Source organism: Pocillopora damicornis, chromosome 5 (genome assembly GCF_964200805.1).
Source record: "Pocillopora damicornis chromosome 5, jaPocDami1.2, whole genome shotgun sequence".
Lineage (NCBI taxonomy): Eukaryota > Metazoa > Cnidaria > Anthozoa > Scleractinia > Pocilloporidae > Pocillopora > Pocillopora damicornis.
Window position 1 is genome coordinate 3718987 of NC_142674.1, and position 14649 is coordinate 3733635.

Sequence of the window (14649 nt, forward strand, 5' to 3'; positions counted from 1 at the left end):
GTTACTTCCAAATGCAATATGGTAGCGGCGAACAAAAAGAAATTCTACAATGAACCCAAAAGGTCCCCTTTTTCACTTTAATCACGGCGAGTGAATAAAGACTGACGTTTCATCAAATGACGCAGGTCCTGGTGAGGATTGTAAGAGTTGGCTGCAACGCGATTAAAGATCTTTTTCATCGTGGCAATTGAAATTTTTAATTATCGGTTTTTTCACAGCATGAAATTTGGTTCAAATACCAAAAAATTCGATAAATGCCTATAACCACAATAATACAGTTTAAACAGGGATAAAAAAAAGTTAGTTGACGACGTTTGAACGTTAACATAGCGTCATTATCAAGTCAAAAAATCGATGAGCTTACAAGGCTATAAATACTAAAAATAACAATAGGTACTGATTGAAAACGTTTCATAACAATAAATAGCATAAATTTAACGAAACGTTTTGCACCTATGGAGTCCGCTTACACATGTCGAAAACGTGCAAAAGCTAGCGTACTCACGATTTATTTCTTGGTTCGATTTTGCTATTACACTCCAATTAACTCTCTCTCACAACTCTCACAAAAAAAACACATCACGTCTCCTTGTAAGCACGTGGAACAGCACCATATATGGGGCGATAAGACACGTGCTGCATACATGCGGTTTGGTTATGTAATAGATAAACGAAATCACTTATGTTTAAGATTAATAAATGTAACGTACAGTTTCCAACACCCTCCCCCATATGACTTGGGAACAAGGCATATGTAAGTGGAACAGACTCCATAACACAACAAGAAATAAGCATAAAAATAAAGTTTCTTTAGTAAACACATTCAAGTGTCTTGCTCGGCAATGTCCTGTATTCGCTGACGTGCTGCCACAGCTGCATCTCGTCGCGGTCGGAACTCCAATGCAGTTGGGTTCAAAGGTGGGTCATTACAAGGCAGAGGGTTTCGATCGCAGGACAACTCCAATGGATAGAGATGTTGGATTGGGCGTTCCATGAATCCTCTGCCTGCTCTTAATTTCGCTGCCCTAACAACACCATCACGACCACTGAATAATTCTTCTACTACCCCCATGGGCCACTGATTTCGGTTTCGCTCTTCAGACTTAATGATAACAACATCTCCTACGGACAAGCTGTTAGGTTTGGTGTTGTGTTTAAGTTTATGCCTCTCTCTCAAAGCTCTAAGGTATTCTGTGGTCCAGCGACGCCACATTGTATCTTTGGTAGCTTTCAAGAATTTCGCACGTTTCCTCAAGTCACGGTCTTCGAGCCGATGTGGCTCGAACTCAGGTAAAATGTTAGCATTCAGAAACAGGAAGGAGTTGGGTGTTAGTGTAGGGAACTGCGGGTCATCCTCCACGTAACTAAGAGGTCGATGGTTAAGCGACACTTCGATGTCAAGGACTACTTCGCAGAGCTCGTCCCAGTCTAGCAGACCCTGACCCACAGACTTGTAGAATGAAGACTTAAATAAGCCAATAAGTCTTTCGAAGTGTCCTCCCCACCATGGTGCTCTACTCACGTTAAAGCGCCAAGTAATGGATTGGTCACTCAAAAATGAATGGAACTTCTCATCCTCCTTCACTTTCGTCAGCCACTTTGCCGCAGCTGTGAAGGTAGAACCGTTGTCCGAGTAGACAAGGGATGGTCGACCTCTCCTCGCGATCAGACGTTTAAAGCTCTTGATAAATTCGCTTGTTTCTAGGCTGGGAAGTACTTCCAGGAAGATTCCGCGGGTAAGACAACAGGAGTAGAGTACAACGTAGGCTTTCTTCTCTGGTTTGCTCTTGCCACTATACTTGACTGGTCCTGCGAAGTCCACCCCGATGACGTCAAATGGTGTGCTCCCTTCTGTACGTGACTTCGGTAGATCACCTGGCGGTGGGTCATGAAGGGGCTGAGCTTGGAACCTCTTGCATCCAAAACAGTGCTTCACTACTCTCTTAGCAAGCCGTCGAAGCCTTGGCACCCAGAATCTTTCTCGTACTTTAGCCATAGTCATGCTGACTCCCCCATGGAGAGTTACCCCGTGCGCTTGCTTCACTGTTTCCACTGTGAAAGAATTAGAATCTGGTAAGTAAATCGGATACTCACCCTGAATGCGTCCTCGGCATTCCAATACACCATCGGTGTTTAGTTGTAGATTCAGTTGTTCCTGGTCACTGGCAAACTTGACCGTCTTTGCCCCTTGGCTCTGCGCTCGCTTAATCCAGGACATTTCTTGTTGCTGAATTTCTTCCGTCGTAAGAGGTCCTATGATTCTCTTGGAAGGGTGACGAGAATTGTGATTGAACCGCAAGATCCATGCACAAATTCTCATGGCTTTACGCAAGCCGAACTTCTCGAGAACAGTGTCAAAGTCATTGTTTGCTTCAACACCGAGCGCAAAAAGTTCTCGTTGAACCTTCTTTTCTGCGTTGCTGTCATCCGTCGCCTTTGTCACAATATTAGCAGGCCACTGGGATCGGTCGGATAACCACGGTGGACCTTTCCACCATAGCTGTGCTTCATTCACACTGCCACCTCTGCTCCCCAGGTCAGCAGGGTTTTCGGATGTCGGTACATGTCTCCACTGCGTGTTCGGGTGGCTCTGGATCTTTTTAACCCGATTAGCCACGAATTGGCGGTACTCTCCGTCATCGTTCAGCCAGTGTAGGGCTACAGTGCTGTCGAGCCAGCACTGTATATCCTCCGTCATACTGAAGCCTTCTAGCGCAACCCGCACATTCGTAGACAAGTTGACTGCCTTATGGCCTGCTACGAGCTCCAAACGAGGAATCGTCAGACTTTTCTTGGCAAGGCGGGATTTGGCGGCAATCAGACCCTGCGTCACGCCTGACGCCTGTGTAACCACAGCATAAACAGCAGCACACACACCGTGAATACTTGCATCACCAAATGCATGAAGTTTGATATTGTCGATCGGTTCCTGGTACTGAACAAGACTGCGAGGAAAGTACACATCGTCCGGTGCATTCTTCTCCCATTTTAGCCACCGTTTCGTAATCCCCTCGGGAAGTGGGATGTCCCAGCTCAACTTCATCTCACTGGCTTCTCGATAGATTTGTTTCCCTTCTAACATTACAGGCGACACGAGTCCTAACGGGTCATAAATCTTCGCTAAGTTGGCGAGGATGCCCCGCTTGGTCAATGTAGCAGGCTGAGATGGGAGTGAAACATGTAAAGTGTCATCCCCTTTGTCCCATTTGAGTCCCAGTAGTTTGCACTCTCCACGAGCTGATGATGCACCAAGCTGTTGTTTAGCAAACGAAGGCTCGTCATCGGTACAGTCGCTTTCTAGTTCTGACACGTTTGAGTGCCATTTATGCAAGGTGAACCTTGCACGATTAAAGATCTCTACTGCATAATGTTTGAACTGTTGCGCACCTTCCCTAGTAGTATCTCCGGCAATCAAATCATCTACATACAGACTGTTCTTAATTTCTTGTACAGTCCCTGGGTACTCGGACTGCACACTTTCCAGGTGTTGTTGTATCACGGCATTGAGTAGGAAAGGAGAAGGAGCAAGACCAAACACCACTCTCGTAAACCTCAGCACTTCTAGTTCTCCGGTCGATTTGTCTTTAATCCAGTGGAACCTCAATGCGTCACGTTCAGCTTCCTTAACACGTATCTGCAGGAAGGCCTTGCGCACATCTCCGGCAACTGCAATGGGATGGAATCTGTTGCGGACAATAACATTCCACAGCTCATTCTGTAGTGGGGGGCCAGTGTGTAAACACTCATTCAAAGAAGGCGCACCGTCATACGCACGGGCCGAGGCGTCATATACCACTCGTAGCTTGGTTGATTCGGCATTCTCACGTATTACTGCTCGGTGGGGCATGTAGAATTCTTTGCCTGTTACCTTCGCTGGTGCTTTCTCAACCACACCTTCTTCTAACTGTTCCCGAATAATGTCGTCGTACTGGTCTAGCATATCAGTTCTCTTTAATTTCCGTAGAAGAGAGTTCACTCTGCGCACACTGCCCGCACAATTATTGGGCAACTCAGGACAGTTCCCTTTCCAGGGTAGTCCAGTTTCGTATCGGCCGTCTGGACTCCTAGCCAGTTGCTCCTTAAATTCTTCGTGGACGTCGCTCTGGAGAGTAGATAGTTTGTCCTCTAGTCCTAGGACATCTAGGGCGCAGAGTCGGTTGTGATCCACCGTAGAATTCACGGCAAGATACGCGTTGCCTAGATCTGTTCCGGGGGACATTATAGTCCACCCGAAACGTGTACGCTCTGCTACTGGATCTCCTTTACGTCCGACCCGTAAACGATCACTCGTCCGTATCTTGGCAAAGTCATTAGCGCCGATAATCACGTGCACAGGTAAGCGAGCCTTGGTATCACTATCGTCCATCTTAACACCTCTCAGGTGAGGGTGATTTTTTACGAGGTCGGAATACTTTGGGTTGTCTAAGGTCAACAGTTCCCTTTTTTCGATTTTCGTGACATTCACGTTTAGTGAGAAATCTCCAGTTACGGAATGCATGACAACTTCGTATACTTGCATAGTTCTGGTTTCAACGCCTGTAAGCATGGCGATTTGACGCAAACTCGTACTCTTCACTTTAGCTTTAAGTAACTCAATCGCAGTTGACGAAACATACGAATGGCTAGCGCCACTGTCCAAAAGAGCTCTGAATTTATATCCACCCATGTTTATGACTACTACGGGATGAATAACACTGGAATCGTCAATCAAATTTGCAGTCATACCTGGTTCTCGTCTCTCCTTCCTGTCACATATCGAAGTGTGGTGTTTTCCATCGCAAATTTTACAAGTATTTCTGCTCTTACAATCGTTGGCCCGGTGTTTGGCTCCGGTGCAATTGAAGCACAAGCGCTTATCGGCAAGTATTTTCTTCCTTTCTTCAATGCTTTGGACATTTTCACAGTTAATTGCTTTATGTTGTTCGCTACAACAATAAAGACACGCCCCTGGGCTCGCCCTCGACTGGTTTCCGGTTTCTTGTTGTTTGGCAAGAAAAGCTCTGGATTGATCTCGACGGAAATTTGAACTCTTTGATTTCGGTTCGTCTGAAATGGGATTATTAGTCGTCCACTTCTCCAACGCCTCTAAGAATGCTACAAAAGTCCATTCACACCATTTTTCATCTATCATAGCAAGTTCGTTCTTTATTACCTCAAGTTTGTCGAATGTAAATCGAACCGCGGCGTCCAATTTGGATAAGCTCTTCAATGTTCGCAATGACTCTACATTGAACAGTAGTACTTCGTAAAATTCATGTATCTTCTTTACGTTTCTCTCGCGCATGGTGGGTAGTTCCAAAATATTCCTAACGTAGGTTCCCACGACTTCACTCGCTTTCCCATATCTTCTTGTGAGTAAATCTTTAGCTTTTTGGTAACCTTCAGGCGTAAACGGAAGACCGTCGATGAGATTTCGCACCTTCATATTCACTAATTCTTTCAAGTAAGAGAACTTTGTGACTTCAGGGGCACTGGAATCATCAATTTGACTTTGGAACTGTCCCCAAAAACGCAGCCAATCTTGCGGCGTCCCGTCAAATTTTGTGATCACGAGCTTGGGCATTCTCACCACGTTGCTAGCCATTTGGCCGTGCATATTTTCCGGCGGTTCCGCTTGAGCTTGTTTGAGCTCCAACTTCTTCTTCTCAAATTCCAATTCCTCCGCATGTGCTCGATTAATAGCTTCTTGTTGTTGCATCATTTTCTCTTTCTCTAGTTCGACTTCTCTCTTGTGCTCATAGAGCACGGTTGCGTGTTTCAGATTGCGATCGATTTGCTCAATTCGTTCTTCCAGTTCGCGTATACAGGCGTCTCCTTCGTTAATGACTAGCTCGATTTCGTCGGCCCATTCTTGTACCGCTTCGTCGTCTTCGCCGTTCGTAAACTTTTGTTCCTCAATGGAATCCTTTAACTTCACTACCGTAGTCACTAGGGCTTCAACCGAAACTTTGTGTCTCTCAAAGGCTGTTCGGTCGTCTTTCTTTAAGACATCTCCTGTCTTCTTCAAGCGAAAATTCAACGTCTTCAATTTGCCCTCAAGTTCGGCAATCTGTGTCTCCATGATTTCCAACGCTGTCCTGGCAGGGTCGCCACTGTGTCGAAAACGTGCAAAAGCTAGCGTACTCACGATTTATTTCTTGGTTCGATTTTGCTATTACACTCCAATTAACTCTCTCTCACAACTCTCACAAAAAAAACACATCACGTCTCCTTGTAAGCACGTGGAACAGCACCATATATGGGGCGATAAGACACGTGCTGCATACATGCGGTTTGGTTATGTAATAGATAAACGAAATCACTTATGTTTAAGATTAATAAATGTAACGTACAGTTTCCAACACACATTCAATTTTCGGTTTGTTTTTCTTTTTTTAAAAAAGTATTTATCAAGCCTTAATTGACATTTCTTGAAAATCTTAAGATGACATTTATTAAGATCGCAACTACCGTGCGCTGTTGTGAGATGTTCGCCAATTGACGAATTCTTGTGTTCAGTCAAGTGTCGTAAAAAGGTGTAGGACCGTGTAACCAACATAATATCATAAAAAATGAATTTGGTTTCCTGGGTTTTGAGAGGAGTCGTGTGGAATTTTTATCCTTTATAATTCCATATCATCTGATCTATTGTCCTATTTACAGTTAGACTTAACGTAGAGGCTGAAAGTTGACACCATAACTCACTCCAAAGAGCCTTTGTAAATCTTCGAGGAAAACTGATCTCAAGCAGATGAAAAAAAAATCACACGAATTTTAAAGCTCAAGACAAATATAGTGGTACGTTTTCATGGCTGGTTGTTAATAATTGAATATTACGAATTGATCTGTTGATTATGTTTGTTACGATAAGCATACAAAGCCTAGGGCACTATAAATTGAAAGGTCTTTTCTTTTTTTCCAAAATATAGCAAAGGTTTCAGTCTTTGGAATTAAATCGTAAAGGTAAGAGATTGTGCGCTTCAAGCGATTGTCGTAAGCCTCGTTCATCAGACCGTATTCCTTTCCCCCCAGATCAGTATCGTATCAATGAGCTGGTTTTTTTTTTCTTTTTTTTTTTTAACTCTTTCGTTAAGTAAAGTAACCAGTTACGTCTTCTCATCGAAAAAAGGAAAAGAAGTCTTGGTTAAAATTCCGCGAACCTCATTTCAAACTGCCTTGATTCTGCCAAAATTCACGGTTCGACCTTTTAAGAAAGCCTGCTTAAGAACACTGTTTTCACGAAAAAGGCTTCACATGAAAACAATGGAGGAGAAATATTCATTATTTAAAAGTAAAAATGTTTATGTAAGCGTTCAAGTCATATCGGATGTAAAAAGGTTCGTTTTACGTTTCACTGAGGTTTTGGGTCACCTATTTTGTTGTCAACGTCAAGCTCGCTTTTTTTACTTATTGTTATTGTACGCAATGTCCAAATGTAAATTTGCTTTAAATTGAACTGTTTGTTCAGGAGGTATTTAACTGTAAAAAAAAGTGTGTGAAAATTAGGCTACTTTTGGCGCCTATCGTAATTTAATCGCAATGATTTAGGAATTTTAACAGTAGCCTAGGTGGAAAGTGAAAATTCGCATTACATCAATTGGTAAGGTAAATTGGACACCGTAAATAGCCAACTCAGTTGATAAAACTAACTTATTTTGTAATCGAGCTGTACCGACACAGGACCACAGATTCTTATCAAACTTAGCCCCTTAATTCGCATTAGAGTTTTAATCCCAGATAGATGGTGAATTAAATCTCCTGAAATTTATTTAATACTTCCAAAGCTTCGGTTATCATAACAAAGCAAAACAAAATAACCAATGTTTTTTTGTCTACACTTTTTTAGATGAAAACATTTTCGGTGATAAATTGAAAAAGCTATGAATACAAAAGCTGTTCTCAACGCCGTCAATGATACAAAGTACTCCGGCCTGTTTTCACAAAATGATTTGACAAGCTGAAATCACTTGCTTAACCGACTTATTCTTTGTGTAGACTCTCTTTTGCAGTACAATTTCTTACTCATTTACGCTTAATGAATGGGAAAATCCAGCTTCAGGTTCCAAAGATGAGAAGTTCAAGGAAAACAAAGCCAACGAAATCTACTGGTAATAAAAACGGAGAAACTGGACGAGCCAATGAAAATCAAGGCCAACATAACAATGTTGCAAGCTCACCATATATGGTAACTGCTACTTTGATACTCCCTGTCGCATGCGTTGCCATCTTCTACGTCATTAATCAACCTCCACCTATCAAGCCATCAATCAACAGTCATTCAACCTATCCCCTTTCAGCGGAAGTCAGTGGATGGCAGCGCGCGAGCGTCGAGGAGGAAATAAAATTCAACACGAATTTCTGCACGATTGAAAGAAGGAATGCATCAAGTTTGACTTCTGAAGAGTTTGAACAAGTTTACAGGTATAGGAAACCCTTAATTGTGCATTTTAGCAACGGTGCAGCTGATTGGACAGATCCAATGAAATGGACAAAAGCCAGTTTGCGGAAGTTGTATAGTCAATGGTCTATTCTGAGTGGAACATCAGAGGACATAGTGCGAAGAGGAGGGAATGGAGACAAAGAGACGTCCTTTGATGAATATTTAGAGATAATGCATAGAAAGAAACACAACGACGAACCCATGTAAGTGTGGAAGCAGTTTTTATTTTAACCCTGGGAAGGGTGGGGGGTTGGGGTCGGAGAATGTTTTTGGAGGGGGGGATTACTTGGTTTTCAGGGAGACGAGGGGGGATCAGTCATCTGTAAATGACTTTGTATGCTAATGATGGGGATCAGAAGAATACTAGAAGGCCTTGAGGAGGGATCAGTTAAACTTTCTCGTGGCACAACCAAAATCCCCACACCCCTCCCCCCCTAGTCATAAATAATGACCAGTCTCTAATTCAAAAGAGTATGATGTTGACGACTAACTTCTTTACTATTAATAATTGGTAATATTAATATTAATAAATATGTGGGGGTAGAGTCTACCTTGGCATAAAATGCTCAATGCTGTGGTAGCAGAGCTAGGTATACATAAGTTAAAGAATTAAAGAGGACGCATCGATTCTCCGTGACTCTGAGTTTCGCGCCTAAGCGCTCGTCAGACAGAACTTAATATTAATATTATATATTAAATTAATATTAATTTAATTATTTTTGTATAGTTCACCTAACATGTGTCAAGTTACGCAGTTTTCCTTCATTTTGAATCCTGGATACATTTAATCGTGGAAACTTAAGGAAAAGTTATATCGGAATACGATATTCAAATGTCGTGGCGTTTACATGGCCTCGTGAATCTGGGTGTAGCATGCATCTTATCAAATATGGCCGACCTGCCGACTGATTTTTAGATTTGGTGGATTGATTGAGGAGGACTCTTGTGGGGATGTAGGTTCAATTCTGTTTTTTCAGGAATCAGAGGGTCATTGGGTTTCAGTGCAATCACTGCATATTCTTATTATCATGATTTAGCACTCTTCAACCCATTTTTATCCACTGTTAGGTACGTCTTCGACAGACGTTTTTATAACGATAGCGATCTACCACGGAGTATCAGAGTGCCACCGTATTTCAACATAAAGGTAATCAGAAAAACTTTTAACGTTTTTGACAAAAGGAAGCGAAGAATAGGGTTTCCAGGAACGAAATTGTTGTCATTTTTTCAGGTTACAAGAAAATGAATTTCAAAAGGTATGAAGCTAGTGGGTGTAAAGCTCTTTTTTTGGAGAGGGGGCGAACTTGCTGTAATGGGGCAAACCTGCCGTGTCGGTGCGAACTTGCTGTGGTGGGGCGAATCTGTGATAGGCGAAACCTCTGGCTACCCCACAAAGTGTAGCTTTTGTTCTCTCCCCTCAGTCCTCCTCGTGCACTATTCATATTTGTGTCATCCCTCCCCTGCTACTGAAAATAAAATACTGAGAGATATACTGCCGTGCCATAGTGTCCCTTGAAGAAAATGCTTTAAAAATGTAACGGCCTTCTTAGAGACAGATCTCTGTAAACATAGAAATAGCTGTTTTGAAGTAAATTCCTTTTGTAGGATGGTGTGGATTCCAGTATATTTTTCCTTGGCGGATCTGGTTCTGGAGTCAGTTTTCATAAACATGCTGATGCATGGAATGGAGTTATTTTTGGACGAAAACGTTGGTTCCTATATCCACCTCAAAAAACGCCACCAGGCGGTAAGTAAAGATGAAGGTAAAACCTTATGCATGCGCAGACCACACGAGTCTCACCCCAAAGCTCCAGTCAACCCTTTTCCTCCCAAGATCTCATTAGTAATTCTCTTTACTATCTGCAATACAGTTCTCGTGTTGTTAGTATGGAAAATTTGGTATTGGATCAGCCAACGATCCCTTGATTGACATTTTTCTTTATATTCATCACTTGTCTGCTGATATTTCATTGATGTTACAAGGAGAAATTTTGTTTTGGTTATTCGTGGGAGTTCGCTTCACCTTGCTCAATAGCTCCCTAGCGGAGCCCCATCACAAATAAATATCTAAGATCAGAATTCCCTCAGTTCAACAGTTTACTCCCATTTGATTTTGTTTCTAAGTTCTTTTTCGTTTCAAACTCTCGCACAAGGAGTAGTTGGCATCGTACTTTCCTCGATTCAGAAGAAATGTTAATGCTGCTTTAGGTGTTTGGCCGAGTTTTTCTCAACTGGATTGGATCAAAAAAGTTTATCCTAACTTGCCACCAAAAGACAAACCACTTGAGTGCGTTCAAGAGGAGGGCGAAATTCTCTACTTGGTAAGTTAAATATCTCTCCTTTTTAAATGTCTATCACCATCTTCAATCGAATGTATACGCTTTCTAACTTTTAACTAAATTTGTGACCTCTCATCCTCTGGTTACTTGACTACGAGCAATCCCTGCTCTGGGATTAAGGCGTCTCCCAGAGTTCTACGGGGGGCGCAAACGTTATTTTATTTCTCCAATGACTTTTATTACTCACAACTAAAAGGCTGCTCGATATCTATTTGCTTGCCAGACAATTTTCTAAAATTACCATCTTTTCCTCTCTTGCAGCCCGAATCATATTACCACGGCACAGTGAATATAGGCGACACAATGGCCATTGGAATTCAAAAATACAACGCTGCTACAAAAATAGAGAAGCTGTTTTATAAATGTACGTATTACATGCAAGGATCAATGTCAGTATATGATCAACTGCGTACCTAACCCTTCCCCTAACCCAGCAACAGTCAAGGGATAACTAATTAGGGTACATGATGGGTTAGGGGAGGGGTAGGTAAGCTGTTGCTCAGATACAGACATTAATCTGCTTTTTTTAATTTGCGAGTCAACAAGCAGTGCTGCAACTGTATCATATGTTGTATGTCATGTCTCGCACCCAGACCTTCCACGGCCAAGCGGTCGTCAGATTCCTACATTTCAGTTACAGTTACGCGGTAGGATCTGGGTATGAGATTATTGTTGTATATCTGTTGGATCAGTGTGGCGTGTGGGGAATTTTAGAGTATGCTCATCGTCTGTAACATGCGCAACAGTTCTAACCCATATGTATCAACTGTAACACTAAGCGCTACAGTTTTAACATAACTCTACTGCCTTTAATAATACACTTAACAGTTCTTACATGAGTTCAGTGCCTCTAAAATCACGCGCAACCATTTTAATGCAAAATTACTATCGATAACATTGTACGCCATACTTTGACCTGAAACTGCTGTCAATGGCATCATCATGATCCGAAACGTTGACCCCACTGCCTGGAACTCTTTGTACAACAATTTCAACATATTTTCATGGATTATAAGAACGAACGCAAATGCATAAGCTTTCTTTCAACTATCTAATCCTTCAGTGTGAAGTTGTATTTCTTCCACTGTTAACGTCTCTAAGAGAAAATTGTTGAGTAATTAATTGTGTGTTAGCTGATCCACCTCAGTGGCTATTTTGTCGTTTTGAATAAATTTTATTGTTCTATTGCCATTTTTGTCCTTAACAGTGGGAAAAGGAAGAGAAGAAGACCTTGAAATTTTAAAGGAGTTATCAGATCTGTTACCAGGTATTTGAAGCACACGTTAGTTAGCTCCTTTTCAAGCCGATTTCAAAGATAGAGTTGTTTTTCATACAGAGAGCACCGAAGTCCTTCATAAACTTGCTCACCAATACTTCACAGCTGGAAATTTTCAACAGGCGATCAAGGTTTGTAGTATCTGGTAGAATACGCTTTTAGATTAAGGATGGTATTCGTGCTTTAGTTGAAATGGGACGATCACAATTGCTTGTGCCCAAACCAGAAACTGCATTTGTCAAGCAGTGAAAGCGTGGGACGCGTAGTTCGTGCTGAGAATTAACGGCGCTGATAAGAAAAAGGTTAAAGACAAGTGTCACTCAAATATTCATAATAAAGAGTACAGTGGCCTATTTTGAAGCGATTTAGTTCTTCCGTGCCATACATACCTTTTGCTAACCGAGTTCGAGGTGCGTACGTTGAGTTACGAAAAAACTGAGGTTGAATTTAGCGGTCTATACGGTGAAATATGGCCCGCTAAGTGACAAATCATGACGCACGCACCAACTAAGAGATATAACTAACTTGAATCGACACCCAAGAAAAAGATCAAGAGTGGTTCTTAAATAAAGGATATCGCCGCCTTGTTCGCTCAGGTATCCAATCAGAAAAAAATTATTTACTTCATATTGCCTACTCACGACAGTTCTATTAAGATTCCCCTTATCTCTTTCCCCACAGACCCTAAAGAGAGCTGTGCAAATGGATCCCTTTTTCGTAATCGCCAAACTCGACCTTGCCAGGTATTACGATCAAGATGGTAATACAGAAAAAGCTGACCAGCTATTTCAAGAAGCCCTTGAAGTTCACCCTGACAGTTTTGATGGACATATTCACTATGGAGAGTTTCTTTATGAAAAGGTACGATGATCTTGCAACTTGTTTGTTTAGGAATAAAACAAGAAACTATAACCTCTCAGTTCAAGGTTAAACCTAACTGCTAGGGGTTACCCCTAAGAGTTAACTCTCAAAGCTTACCCCTGGGGTTAGCCTCGATGATTTACTCCTACGGTTAACCCTAGCCCCTCTTCGCCTCAATTGTAAGCTCATTATTTGTAGCAAAGACTTTCGTCCTGTTATATAAGCCCCTTAGGCAACTCCCATTTACGAGCTGCATCAGAGAAAAGTCAATCTACGTATCAATCCCTTTCCCCCAAAAAGAGGTATTTCAATGTAAGCATTCCAATACATTAGTTGCGTCATTTTTTCTCTCTTTTTCCTGCCGTGAAACAGCAACCTTTTCATTTTGGCTGGTTTTTCAACATGAATCAAATAGGATTCAAAATTGTTGATTATAATAGGTTTTGCTACTTAACGCTTATATAGTCCTATCTGGACCAATGTCGTTATCTGAGAATCTGCACACCTACCCCTCCCCTGACCCAACAACAGTCAACTAATAACAAGTTAGGGTTAATGCTAGCTTAGGGGAGGGGTAGGTGCGCAGTTGCTTAGATACTAACATTGATCTGAGCAATTTTTCTGCTCTCATTTTTCAGAGTGATTATCAAAAGGCAGCAGTCTATTACAAAAAGGTAAACAAGACACTTGAAGGAAACTTTGTTTAGTTAGCTTTTCTATTCCCTCTTCTCACAAACAATCAACGAATAAATCCATTGACATGAACAAGTTTTCCGTTTGAATTGATTTTCAGCTCATCCTGATGAGGCCTGACAAAGCATTTGGCTACCACTGGCTGGCAAAATGCCTTGAAAAGATCGGTGACAAAGATGGCGCGAAAGCGACCAGACGAAAGGCACAGAATTTATTCCGTTAATGAGTGGCGTGTAGTTCACTTAAAGGATACTAGTTTCATTGCTTAAAGCAAAATAAATTAAACCAGTGTGAAAGAATCTTTGCTATTGTAAGCAAAAAACGGTCATTAAGAATCAGAATAATTAGATGCCCCTTGCTTCCATAGTTCCAAGACAAATTTTATTCTGAGCTCTATTTTGGGAGGCTCCATGGGGTTTCTAGACCGCGCGAGATCTGGGTACGAACATGGCGCGAGTTTTAAAAGTGCCAACATGGAAAACAAACATGGCGGCTCGATACGATCGCACGATTGTTATCAAAAAAGGTGTGCTAAAAACAGTTTAACGCAATGCAGTCTTTGTGTGATGGAATCTAGGGCTACTATCAACTACACCTGTAATATTCATAGGCCTTCTACATCTCATAAAGAGGTCGACTAGGTCAACCGAAAAGAAAACTCCGTGGGAAAGATTGCAAATACGCGACAAATTCGAAAGTTTACGCATGCTCAGATATAGATCTTGGCGAAGTTCTAATCCATTACGAAACGTTTTACGACAAAGAAAATAAGGATCTTTTGAGCGAGATTCATCGCTTTTCCTTCGGTGGAATTCCATAAGTTTTGCTCGACCGTTAAGGCTAAAGGAAACGCGATCTTACCAATGATAGGATAAGAGCAGGTGTTTTCATGTCCAGATCCTGGTACAAAGGCGCGTAAAACCGCTATGTATGGCTTAAGATTGTATGCAGTAATATATTTTGATATTCATTCGTGTATGGGTAAATCCGGGAGCTAGATTTGCTGGATTGGGTGGTTAAGTGACCGGTTGTATCCTAATGACCTATTATACTAATCCAAA

At 41.8% G+C, this 14649-nt stretch overlaps 2 protein-coding genes across 4 annotated transcripts; one reads left to right on the top strand and one right to left on the bottom strand.

Moving 5' to 3' along the window:
- Window positions 1–823: 823 nt before the first annotated feature.
- LOC149044760 (uncharacterized) lies at window positions 824–6061 on the bottom strand. Its single transcript, XM_089207867.1, has one exon. It carries the CDS (start codon window positions 6059–6061, stop codon window positions 824–826), a length of 5238 nt encoding a protein of 1745 aa, XP_089063993.1.
- Window positions 6062–6631: 570 nt separating this feature from the next.
- LOC113676965 (bifunctional arginine demethylase and lysyl-hydroxylase PSR) lies at window positions 6632–13885 on the top strand. 3 transcript variants are annotated; one of them, XM_089206643.1, is made up of 12 exons: window positions 6632–6777; window positions 6909–6942; window positions 7989–8622; window positions 9488–9566; window positions 10025–10166; window positions 10628–10740; window positions 11020–11122; window positions 11966–12025; window positions 12095–12165; window positions 12716–12895; window positions 13534–13569; window positions 13689–13885. In XM_089206643.1, the coding sequence occupies exons 3-12, from the start codon at window positions 8015–8017 to the stop codon at window positions 13809–13811; spliced, it is 1515 nt and encodes a 504-aa protein (XP_089062769.1). In that variant the 5' UTR covers window positions 6632–6777; window positions 6909–6942; window positions 7989–8014; the 3' UTR covers window positions 13812–13885. The 3 variants fall into 3 exon arrangements, with proteins under 3 accessions (XP_089062769.1, XP_089062771.1, XP_027049510.2); XM_089206645.1 differs by having other exon boundaries at window positions 6642–6777; window positions 8033–8622; XM_027193709.2 differs by lacking the exon at window positions 6909–6942 and having other exon boundaries at window positions 6661–6777.
- The last annotated feature ends 764 nt before the right edge of the window (window positions 13886–14649 follow it).

Coding starts and splice junctions, on each gene's coding strand:
- LOC149044760 (XM_089207867.1), bottom strand. CDS start 6,061: ATGGAGACACAGATTGCCGAACTTGAGGGCAAATTGAAGACGTTGAAT.
- LOC113676965 (XM_089206643.1), top strand. CDS start 8,015: ATGAATGGGAAAATCCAGCTTCAGGTTCCAAAGATGAGAAGTTCAAGG. Junction 12,896..13,533: donor GAGAGTTTCTTTATGAAAAG/GTACGATGATCT, acceptor CTCATTTTTCAG/AGTGATTATCAAAAGGCAGC. Junction 13,570..13,688: donor CAGCAGTCTATTACAAAAAG/GTAAACAAGACA, acceptor ATTGATTTTCAG/CTCATCCTGATGAGGCCTGA.